Source organism: Danio rerio, chromosome 23, assembly GCF_052040795.2.
Source record: "Danio rerio strain M-AB ecotype USA chromosome 23, GRCz13ab, whole genome shotgun sequence".
In the NCBI taxonomy this organism is placed as follows: domain Eukaryota; kingdom Metazoa; phylum Chordata; class Actinopteri; order Cypriniformes; family Danionidae; genus Danio; species Danio rerio.
The window spans coordinates 11,012,749-11,025,066 of record NC_141043.1 but is presented as its reverse complement, the minus strand read 5'-3'; the positions used below and the strand labels follow the sequence as shown (position 1 = coordinate 11,025,066).

The 12,318-nt window shown below is 41.4% G+C and overlaps 2 protein-coding genes and 1 long non-coding RNA gene across 4 annotated transcripts in view; 1 reads left to right on the top strand and 2 right to left on the bottom strand.

Moving 5' to 3' along the window:
• Window positions 1-1,220: 1,220 nt before the first annotated feature.
• LOC147838172 (uncharacterized) lies at window positions 1,221-10,177 on the bottom strand. The gene is made up of 2 exons (XM_087306602.1): window positions 10,091-10,177; window positions 1,221-9,865 (listed from the first exon to the last, which is right to left on the bottom strand). The coding sequence occupies exon 2, from the start codon at window positions 9,649-9,651 to the stop codon at window positions 3,970-3,972; it is 5,682 nt and encodes a 1,893-aa protein (XP_087162728.1). The 5' UTR covers window positions 9,652-9,865; window positions 10,091-10,177; the 3' UTR covers window positions 1,221-3,969.
• On the bottom strand, window positions 1,221-11,564 carry LOC147838171 (uncharacterized). The gene is made up of 2 exons (XR_015523271.1): window positions 10,373-11,564; window positions 1,221-3,242 (listed from the first exon to the last, which is right to left on the bottom strand). It is a non-coding gene; the product is annotated as an uncharacterized LOC147838171 (long non-coding RNA).
• eif4e3 (eukaryotic translation initiation factor 4E family member 3) overlaps window positions 10,971-12,318 on the top strand; it is a 21,241-nt gene continuing 19,893 nt past the window's right edge. The window contains exon 1 of one of the 2 annotated variants that reach the window (XM_087305583.1): window positions 10,971-11,294. Coding sequence is in view for 1 of the 2 variants with exons in the window: in NM_001004589.1 (NP_001004589.1) it covers window positions 11,119-11,294 (176 nt within the window). In the remaining variant the exon portion in view is untranslated. The remainder of the gene's footprint in view (window positions 11,295-12,318) is intronic. The other variant, NM_001004589.1, reaches the window with a different exon arrangement.

Genomic DNA, 12,318 nt, shown 5'->3' with positions numbered 1-12,318 from the left:
TTTGAGTATGACCACAACGTGTTGTAGGAGTGTCAGTTTCCCCTACAGCAGATTGATTTACATGTTTTCATTGTAAAACGTATAAGAATATCAACAAGACAGGACGTGCGTGAAGCAACTCAGATTAAAAGATCTGTTCAGCTCTCTGTGATCATCAGTCATCATCAAATGTAATCAAGAATGAGGTTTAAAACGTTTTTAAAACAGTGCAAGCAATTTCACTGTCTTTACTACATCATAGCAGAGGTGTGTCAGTACATTTAAAAAAGAAGACATTTCAATCGTGGTTTGTGGATGTTAAATCGGGTTTATTTTGTATATTAACATAACGGATATTCATACAGCAGGGGATATTAACGTGTATCCTGTCACATTTACATGCAAAAACGTTGCAAAGTTAAACGCGCTGTGTGTGTGTGTGTGTCTGTGTGTTTGTGTGCTTGAACTTTGTAACGACAATGTGTGTGACTTATCAATGCAAGAAGGCTTGAATTAACTCCACAACAAATACATCAAATAATCATTGGGTAAGTTTTTAGTGTAGTATTTCTCACAAACATTACTTGAGATCTGCTTCCTTCATGTCTGTCACCTTGCTGTTTATATGACACAGCTGAAGATTGAGGCTCACTCTGACAGGCACGTGTGACAATGGGCGGGGGGAAGAACTAATATTAAAGGCACAGGCAGCAAAAACAGCTACATTGTGTTCAGAGCAGAAAATCCAATATTCTGAAAGGTATAATTAATAATCTAATGGGTGATTTGAGCTGAAACTTTACAGACACACACAAAAGACTTGTCTTAAATCTTGTAACGGGCAAAATCGACATTTCTGTTTCTGTTTCTCAAAATCTCACCCCACAAGCCTCTAAATTGGAGTGCAAACACATGTTGACACTAGACAGCGTCTTGTTCACCCTCCGTGTTTGGTTTAAGCCAGTTTGAACTTATTTTTTGCTGCTATAATGCTCTAAAAATCTAATTTACCTCCTTGGTAAGACATCTGGATGGAGAGCTGGCTGGTTTATAGCAGTGCTATCTTCCAATGTCTTCCATATAAAAAATGGCTTCACGCAATTAAATCACATCTGATTATATTACATTCAAAGAAGTTGTACATTCTTAAAACATTGACAGCTACAAAATGAAAAAAATAAATACTTTAACCACATTTAGCAATGTGACTGCATTAAAGTAACAAATGACCAAAACACGTCTTCATTGTTTTATATAAAATAGTTTTATTGCATTTGAATTTTAAAGTAATAACAGCAACTCATATTAGTAATAAAAGTTTCCATTAAGTATTTGTTTTTTACCGATTATTATTTAATAAATTATTTCATACATTTTAAAATATGCCTATGTCAAATTTTTGACATATTTATGGACAGAATTTCAAGGTGCAGCCTTGGGCTGGAGGGGGTCCGGTTCGGGGACCGCAGGATTGCATCTTTGTTATTCACAGACGTTGTTGTTCTTTTGGCTTCATTGAACATGGACCTTCAGCGTGCACTGGGACAGTTTGGGTTGAAAATCAGCACCTCCAAGTCCGAGGCCATGATGCTCCACCGCAGAAAGGTGGTTTGCCATCTCCAGGTTGGAGGAAAGTCTTTACCCCAGGTTGAGGAGTCCAAGTATCCTGGAGTTTTGTTCACGAGTAAGGGTAGGATGGAACGTGAGATTTTCAGGCGGATCGCTGCAGTGACAGCAGTAATACCGGTCTGTTGTGATAAAGAAGGAGCTAAGCCGAAAGGCAAAGCACTCGATTTACTGTTCAATCTACGTTCCAACTCTCTCCTATGGTCATAAGCTTTGGGTCATGACCAAAAAGACAAGCTCTTGGATACAAGCGGCCAAAATGAGTTACCTTTGAGGGTAGCAGGGTGCACCTTTCTAGATATGGTGAGGAGCTCTGTTGCCCGGAAGGATGGTGGTGAGGTGGCCTCCATGACACCTACTTAGGGAGGTGTTCCAGGCATGTCCCACTTGGAGTAGACCTCAGTGAATACCCAGGACACGCTGGATGGTCTATGTCTCTCGGTTGGCCGCGAATGCCTTGGGAACCCCCCGGAGGAGCTGTATGAAGTGTCTGGGGAGAGGAAAGTCTGGGGTTCTCTCCTTAAGCCTGGTTTATACTTCTGCGTCAAGTGATCGGTGTGACCCACGGCGCATGCAATCCACGTAGCTGTGCTTTCCTACTTCTGCGCACTGTTTCTGTTGCTCTCCAACAACACTTCTGAAACGCTAGCTAGCAGTGAGGTGTTTATGTTCGTCTGTGTCGAGTTTCTTCGCTGGTGTTTTTTTTTTTAACACTTCCTTGATGTACAAGTGGCTCAAACTCGCTCATTTTGAGGCAGGAACCGGCGGATGTGCAACAACTTTAACCATGAGGTAAACACAAAACAAAACTTTCCACCTGAAGCTCCTTCATGGGAATCCACACTTGTAAACAATTGCTCCATCAGGCTCGCCCAGCTCTCGGTCCCGCCCACACTCGTCAGCGCTACCAAGCCGACCAATCACAGAGCTTGCGCTACGAGTCATTTCGATGTGTAGTCACGTTTTTTGAGAGGTGCTCATCAGCAATGCCGACAGCCACGGCAAGGGCTATGCGTCCACGCATAGGCCACGCATAGCATACGCATACAAGACTGCTGCCTCTGCAACCTGGCCCCAGAAAAGCAGATGAAAATGAATGAATGAATAAATTAATGACTTATTATTATTCTTAACGAACAATTTGTTTGGTAATCTTCAGTTAAAATCTGACAATTTTCAGTTTTCTTCTGCTTTGGAATGATGTGAGTTTGACGGCTAAAATATACTTAACCATGCCTCTCTTACTATTATTTTCATAGTTAGTACTGTCATCCCACACACAAAAAAAATCTGCAGCAACTTTCACTGATGATGACTTTCACTTTAAAGTCCACATGAAACTGAAGCAACGACCGTTTTTTTTTTTTTTTTTGTAATGTCATGCAGATCCTAAAGAAACTGAATTTTTAATGAGCAAACAGTGGGCATGGCTTGTTTTTTCTACTGCAAGCTGATTGGATGCAGTAGGCATTTCATTCTGAAAGATTAGGAAAGGGGTTTAAGAAGAGTTATTACAACCTAACAGGCACCTCCTCGTATTGTATTTGTTGTATTTAACATTTATTTAAATAGGCAAGCCATTAAGAATAGGTTCAGCAATCGCTTGGCAGAGGAACTGATATCTCGAGAGACATATTCTTCTGCCCTCAGCCAAAAGTACTTATTTAGCCTATGCAGCGAGCTAAACATAAATGGCTTCAGTAAGCACTCGTGAGACAGTGTAGCATTCTTTGAAGCTTTACTGATGTACCACTTGTAATATTTGTTCCTTATTTTCTTTGTAAAACTGTAACAGAAACAATAATGACATGAATATACATTCAGTTTCCTTGTACATACATGAATATGACTTTTAAACTACATACTAGCATGCTATAGGCTAGCGCATGGGAAGACAGGTAGCTCTAATTACTTCATTAACAAATATAACATGCAGTAACACAAAAGGTCATAATATTGCTAAACAAAGCTCTAATATATACCTAAGCAAACTAATATACATTAAACTTACAGATCATGCCTTATCAAGGGCAGAATACCAAGTTGTAAGCAGAGACACAGCACGTAGGTCTTTCCACTGCAAGAGCTTCTACAAAATGGCTACTCTGTTCTTCCTATTTCCTGTCACTTGCTGCTTTCCACAATGTGAACACAAGATGGCAGTGTTCGTCTAAAGAACAATTACAGAGCCACTGCCTTCTAATTCAATAACACAATCTACAGGGCAAATTACTAAGAACCTTTTAATTATAATTTTCTTAATGAAGAAGAAAACATTTAAGGGGCAGAATACTCCCCGTCTGACATCTGTAAGAAGTCACACCAACTTAAATAGACCACTGTTTCAAAGGATATGTGAGGCTTTTAGGTGCAGTCCCTAGAGACCAGAAGGACAACTTCACTGATGGGCCTCAAGTATAGTCTCTTTTCCCCATTTCGAATGACTTTGACTTCAATTTTCCTGACCATGTCATCCTTGCTTGTAAAAGTTTTTGTAATGAGTCCAAGAGGCCAGTCGTTCCTTTTTTCCTGTCCTTCCTTGAGAAGAACGACATCTCCGACTTGTAGATTTGGTTTTGGTGTCATCCACTTGCGACGATGTTGTAATCCACTGAGGTATTCTCTCTTCCACCGTCCCCAGAATACATTCGCAAGATACTGAACACGTCTCCATTGTGCTCTAAAGAGGTCATGATTGTCAAACTGACCCGGTGGAACCGGAGGCACTCCAACCTTTTGTGTGAGCAACATAGCAGGCGTGAGGATCTCAGGATGCTCAGGATCAGTGGAAACTGCTGTAAGGGGCCGTGCATTGACAATTGCAGTGACTTCAGCCATGAACGTCACTAACACCTCGTGTGTAAGCTTAGCATTTCCATGATGCAGCAGCATTGCCTCCAGAATTCGCCGACTGACTCCAATCATACGCTCCCAAGATCCCGCCATATGTGAAGCGTGTGGTGGATTAAACAGCCACTGACATCCACTATCTTCCAGATAGTTGTTGATTTCTTTATTGTGACACCCCAGTTTACTTATTTGGAGTTCTCGGCAAGCACTCACAAAATTTGTGCCACAGTCGGATCTGAGCAACTTAGCAGCACCACGTAGGGCAAAGAATCGTCTCAGGGAATTGATGAACGATGAAGTGTCCATAGATTCGATCACTTCAATGTGTATGGCACGAGTGCTCATACATACAAAGATGACTGCCCATCTTTTTGACTCCGCTTGGCCTCCTCGCGTTTTCCTAGTTGTGACAGTCCATGGGCCAAAGATATCTAGTCCTACACATGTGAAAGGAGGATCTGTGTTCATTCTGTCTTCTGGCAGATCTGACATAACTTGCTCTTGCCGTTTGCCTCTTAGTCTTCGACATGTGACACAGCGAAAGATGACAGCACTAACCGCTCTCTTCCCACCAACTATCCAAAACCCTGCAGCTCTGATCGCACCTTCAGTGAAGTGTCTGCCCTGGTGGTGTACTTGTGCATGAAAGTGTCTAATTATGAGCTGAGATACGTGGTGTTTGCTGGGAATAATTACAGGATACTTTTCATTTGTTGTCAATTGAGCCCTTGTAAGTCGACCTCCGACTCTGAGAAGTTTGTTACTGTCCATAAAGGGACTTAACTTGTAGAAAGGGCTTTGTTTGTGCATGGGATTGTCCTTTTCCATACCCCTGATTTCATCTGCAAACACCTCTCTTTGAATTGCATAGATAATGGTATCCCCTGCTACCTGAAGTTGTTCTTCAGTAAGGTACTTGTTACACTTGTGCCATCCGTGACATATTTCTTCTGAGTTTTCTTTGAAAGTCTTAGCAATGTGTTGCAACCTAGCCACAGCCTTTCTCAAACAAGTCCAACTGGAGAATCTTTCAAATCTTGCAGTTCCGAGCCTGTGTTCTGACAAGGAGGTAGCACATGATACAATCTCCGGGCGCAGTTCAGCATCAGTTTCGGGGCTAATAAGATCAAAGGGCTTTTCCTGTGTCGAACTTTGCCCTGAGTCGGCGAGGAATGCAGGTCCACTGAGCCATGTAGAAAGGGGTAGATGCTTAGCATGCAGTGCTCTTGTGGCATGATCAGCTGGGTTAAGATGTGTGGACACATAATGCCATTGATGGGTCTCGGTTGAACGTTTAATGCGTTCCACACGGTTATGGACATACACATAGAAGCGTCTCTTCTCATTGAAGATATAGCCAAGCACCACTTTTGAATCTGTGTAAAAGTTTACCTCATGCATGATAGTGTCAAGCTCTCCCTGGATCAGTTCTGCCACTTCTACGGCCAGTACAGCGGCACAAAGTTCCAGCCTAGGAATGGTGATATCTGGCTTTGGTGCAAGCCTAGCTTTGCCGAGAAGAAAACCCACTTCACTCTTCCCATTTATGTCGATGAGCTTCAGATAGGCCACAGCCCCAACAGCTTTAGTGGAAGCGTCACAGAAAATATGCACTTCCTTTCTTTGTGCTACGGACAATGGAATGCATGTGTACATTCGAGGAATCTTAAGATGTTGTAGGTGTTTTAGAGAGTCTTTCCATTTTTGCCACCTCTCTTGTTTCTCCTTCGGTAGTGGGGTATCCCATTCACTGATGTCAGTAGAAATCTCTCTCAGAATGGAGCGACCTTCAATGCTGACTGGCACAGCAAACCCAAGGGGGTCATATAAACTATTGATAACAGATAACACTCCTCGTTTGGTGAAAGGCTTGTCACTGATCTCAACTTGAAATGAGAACTGATCCGTAGACAGGTCCCAACCTAATCCCAGACTGTGTTGCATGGGTGGTGGATGTTGTCCGAGATCGAGTCCCTGCAGCCCTGTGGCTAGATCTTCGTGTGGAAAAGCACTGGTAACGACAGGACTATTCGATGAGATCTTGTGTAGGCGAATGTTAGACTGAGCCAGCATTTTTTGCGTTCTACGTAGCACGTCAATAGCTTGAGTCTCAGAGGTGAATGATTTTAGCCCATCATCAACATAAAAATGGCGCTCTATAAATTCCCTCACATCACTGCCATATTCCTCTTCTCCTTCTTCAGCAGTTCTCTTGAGTCCGTAAATAGCAACTGATGGTGATGGGCAATTTCCAAACACATGAACAGTCATGTGAAATTCTTCCACTTGTCCATCCAAGTTGTGGTCATGGAACCACAGAAAGCGCAGGTAGTTGCGATGGTCTTCCCTGACTCTAAAGTTGTGAAACATTTGCTCCACATCAGCCATAACAGCATATAGGTCACTCCTGAAGCGCAAAAGCACACCTACAAGACTGCTATTTAAATCAGGGCCTTTAAGCAACACCTGATTTAGAGAGACATTTTCACACTCAGCACTTGAGTCAAAAACAATTCTTATTTTACCTGGCTTTTGTGGATGGTAAATGCCAAAGTGTGGAAGATACCAACATTCTTGGTGGGGTTTGATGGGAGGAGCCTTTTCTGCATGTCCTTTTTTGAAGAGCCTTTCCATAAACTCCAGATAGTGGTCCTCCATCTCAGGTTTTCTTTTCAGTGTCTTTCTTAATGACATGAGGCGATTGAGAGTCTGCTCTCTGTTGTTGGGTAAGCGTGGTCGTGGAGAACGGAAAGGAAGTGGGGCTACCCAGTCATTAGATTCATTTTTAGCGAACTCATTTCGCATAATGTTCACAAAAGCCTCATCATCTGCAGACAGTGCTATCTTTTCATCCTCTGTTGTTTGTTTAAATATGCATTTTCCCAGCTCATCTTTGACTTGTGTGCTTTGGACAAGAGGGCTATCTGTTGTGAACTTCAGTTTAGTGTAAAATCTATTTTCACAGGGTGAGAGGAAACTGGGGCGACCATTATCTAGAATATTTGTCTTGTAAGAGTTCACTGTAGGCCTATGAGCTCCTGAGAGACAGACATCTCCAACAATGACCCACCCAAGATCGAGCTGCTGAGCGTAAGGTGCATCATGGGGGCCGTTCACTTGGCGTCGTACCTTGTGAGCTCGAATGACATCTCGACCCAGGAGGAGGAGAATATCTGCTGATGGATTTAGAGGTGGTATTTCTCCAGCTATATGAGACAAATGAGGATGAACAGCTGCTGCTTTTGCTGTAGGTATTTCGCTCCTGTTGTCTGGAATCTGATTGCATTCAGTGAGACTAGGCAGTGGCATAGACACCTTCCCGTTAATATTCTCAATGACAAAGCCATGAGCTCTACGCCCCATTTTGTCTACTGTGCCAGAGCATGTTTTCAGTGTATATGGAAGGACTTCACCATGCTGATCAAACATATCAAAAAAGGGGGACCGAGCCAGTGAGACATTACTTTGGTCATCTAAAATGGCATACATTTTCTTTTTCTTATTCGGTTCTGACCTGTGATATACACTGACAAGGCAAATTTTTGAACAAGACTTTCCTTGCAGTCCTTGCCCGCATACTTCAGTACAATTGGACGTAGACACTTTGGGGCTTAGGGGTTCTGGCTCCCCGCCTTGTGCCTCTGTTAATGTTTCGGAGTATGCAACTGTCCACGGGGGTGGACCAGGATGCATAGCAGTAATGTGCATGTCGCTGTTGCATTCTGAACAGCAAATGACGTCCTTACAGTCTTTGGCTCTGTGATCAGTAGACGAAAGACACTTGAAGCAGATGGAAAGCTGTTTCAGAAGACTCTTCCTCTCATCTAGTGTTTTCATTCTAAAGCCTCTACATTTGGCAAGTGAATGTGGCTTTTTGTGAACAGGGCACTGTTTATCTGGTTCAAGTGGCTGAGACTGTAACTTATTATAGGATGCGCCAATCTGCGTTTTGTTTGTTGTCACTGGGGCTCTGAACCGTGGTTGTCTTACTGGTGGCCGTTCCACTTTCATAGGTGCACTGTAGCAGTTTTGCAGAGAGAAGCTGGGATCCATTTTCATTTCAGCATAGCCATTAACAAACTGAACTAAGAAGGTGAAAGGTGGATAGTGAACATCATGCTCTTTCTTATACTTAGATCCTTGGTTGACCCACGCCTCTTGCATGCTATGTGGGAGCTTTTCTACTATTGGGTTTATTCCCCTTGAAGTGTCAAGAAAGCTGAGGCCAGGAAGATAACCTTCGTTTTTGGCTGCTTCGATTTCTAAAAGCAGATCAGCTAACTCCTGTAAGAGGTGGTTGTCTTTGGGCGACACTCTAGGAAAACTCTCCAAACGTTTAAACAAAGAAGCTTCAATGACTTCAGACGAGCCATAATTTCTGTCTAGCCTTTGCCATAAACGTTGAAGACCAGTGACTGGGTCGTTAATGTGTACAGCTCTAACTCTGAGAGCATGCTGAAGGGATTCGCCACTGAGCCATTTAATGATTAAGTCAAGCTCTTCACTACATTTTAGATCCAAATCTTCAGTGGCATTGTGAAACATAGATTTCCAGGCTAAATAAGTCTCCGGTTTATTATCAAACACTGTGAGCCCTGCTGTCAATAGATCACGACGTGAGAGGAGCGTAGCAAGGTGTGATATGTCAGATGTTCTTAGGTTTGAGTGAGGTGGTGAAAACCTGGACTGACAAGCGGGTGGAGATCTGTTGGTGTATTCACATGAATCTGGAGCAGTGGGTGGTTGGCTTGGTTCTACCTTATGGCTGTTGTGAGTGTCATCCTCTTCTTTGTCCATTTTTTCTGGTTTCATATTAGTATTATTGTGAAAGTGGCTTTTTACATACTCTTCAGTGCGACTGACAGATGTGGCCGTAGCAGGTAGGTTTGGTGGTTCCACAAACTCTGGCTGTTCCAAAACTGCAGCTTCCAGGACCCTTGCTGCAGCGAGTGCAGCCTCAGCTTCTCCCTCTTGTTTGAGTGCGTTAAGTTTAGCTTCCATACGAGCCTTCTCAACCTCCATGTCTATTTGTCGTTTGGCATACTCTGCTCTAGCGCGGGCAGCTTCAGCGTTGGCTCGTGCTTGTGCTGCAGCGAGGCTGGCTGCTGAGCTACTTGATCGACGTGACGTGGATGATTTGCACTCTGATCTGACTTCCAGTTGCGAAAGACGTGAGCTGTCTCCATGTTTGGACATGTTTGCTAAAGCAATGTTTCTCAAGATTGCAGGGATGCACTTGATGTTTAGACGATCTTTTTACTCTTCTGCCCTCAGCCAAAAGTACTTATTTAGCCTATGCAGCGAGCTAAACATAAATGGCTTCAGTAAGCACTCGTGAGACAGTGTAGCATTCTTTGAAGCTTTACTGATGTACCACTTGTAATATTTGTTCCTTATTTTCTTTGTAAAACTGTAACAGAAACAATAATGACATGAATATACATTCAGTTTCCTTGTACATACATGAATATGACTTTTAAACTACATACTAGCATGCTATAGGCTAGCACATGGGAAGACAGGTAGCTCTAATTACTTCATTAACAAATATAACATGCAGTAACACAAAAGGTCATAATATTGCTAAACAAAGCTCTAATATATACCTAAGCAAACTAATATACATTAAACTTACAGATCATGCCTTATCAAGGGCAGAATACCAAGTTGTAAGCAGAGACACAGCACGTAGGTCTTTCCACTGCAAGAGCTTCTACAAAATGGCTACTCTGTTCTTCCTATTTCCTGTCACTTGCTGCTTTCCACAATGTGAACACAAGATGGCAGTGTTCGTCTAAAGAACAATTACAGAGCCACTGCCTTCTAACTCAATAACACAATCTACAGGGCAAATTACTAAGAACCTTTTAATTATAATTTTCTTAATGAAGAAGAAAACATTTAAGGGGCAGAATACATATTGTTGCAGACATTATAATAAACAAAAGGTACAGAGGCAAGCTTAGGAAACACAAGGTTAAAAAAACATTTTATAGTCATTTTTATAGTCCCCATGAACCAGAAGTTGCTTTGATTTGAGAGATTTTTGTTTAAGTATGTTAATCTATGTTCTTTGCTGAAAGGAAATACTGAGTAGGAGGCGGCGTTAATGTAAGAGGGGCGTGGTTATATTGTGTCAAACTGAGCCTTTAAACTGATGTCAAGGACATCCACTTCACGAAGATTACCGAAACTATATATTTGTCATTGGATTAACTTGCACGGATTATTTGTTCACCTGAAAAATAACAATGTGTGCTAGCAAAATGAACATTGCACATTTTTATTTCACACGTACTTAAAATAAAAATGAAAAACACGTCAAGGTATTTGTTTTTATTTTCACGAGCATAACATAATATTAACACTTTTCGTAGCGAAATTATATTTTTTAATTTGTTTTCATAAGCACTTTTTTTCATTAAAGCGCGCCGCGTCTGTGTGCTTTTATTTTGAAGTGCGATTGAGTCAGAGGGAGCTGTGCCTGACTTCAACCTCCTCTGTCCGTCTCTGTTGTTGTTGTTGTGTCGGTGACGCGGCAAGTCCTGCCGGCCGAACGGCAAATCAGTCAGCATCAATAATCTGTCAATTTTTGCATGTGGAGATTAGTATAGATCTCCCAGCAACACACTTGCATATCGATTAGCTTCAATAAAGCAAAAAATGGCGGTTCCTGCAGCCCCAAACCTGCAGCTGAACACGGCGAGACAAAGCAGCCCAGTCAACTCTACGGAAAACGACATCCACATCGACGAGAGAGAGCTGGAAAACATCACCAACCATGTCGAGGATGGCACCTCATTGCCGCTGCACTCGCCCTGGACCTTCTGGCTCGATCGGTAGGCTGTTTTATCATGTTTATGTTGTTATAGATACTAGTTTCTGTATTCGAATGCCCGGGAACAAAGGCCCAATTTTATATTTCTCATTTTTAAAGCTAACAATTCTGTTTTCGTCTTGTGAACGAACATATCTAATGCTGTTTGAAGGTTCAATCGCGTGACTTAATGTTTATGAGTTTTACAAGCGTCATAACGCAGAGCTGATATAATAACTTGCTAAAGTAGGTCGAGTCACCTGTAGGTCATGGTTGTTATTTAATATCGGATATCACGTAGTTCCTAAATCTCTGTAAATCATCTAACGGTGTGTTATGGTAAAGGTGTACTTCAAAGTTATGTCATGAGCCCATTTTGGTTTTGTTTGTGATATTAAAATGTAGGTCACCGTCAATGCAGACAAACTTTTGATACTTTAATATGACTGTCTCTAAGTTGCATTCACTTGCATGAGATTTATATTAAATCTTGAGCTATTTATTGTATATGTGATTTATTTATTAAAAACATAAAAAATTATTATAATCTTATTATAATCTGTCTGTCTATCTATAAGTGCTGCAGGAAACTGGAAAAATCAGACATTGCGATTTAGTTATTTCCTGCAATAATTATTGCCAAATGCATATAATTATTTCACCAGATGACTTGAATAGCTCAATTTGGAAAGAACTCATAATTGGATATTGATTGGGATGATTTAGTAGGCTATGGATGCAATCTAGGGCCATATACACTTGCAAAATTAAAAAAAAAAAAAAAGTTTTGCAAACAAAAAAATTGAGCAAAAATAAATGCAAATTTCCAAAAATCACAAAGGAAAAATACATTTGTACAAAAATAATTAATTTTGCTAACTAAAATAAAGAACTGCAAAGGGAAAATTAAGTGTTGAGAAGTAAAAATGAAATTTATCTAACAAAAAATAACTGCAAAAAAAAAGTCAAGCAGTGCAAAAAAACTTAAATATTTGCAATAAAAAAAAAACTATATATTTACAAATCATTTTTTATAGCCTTCCCTT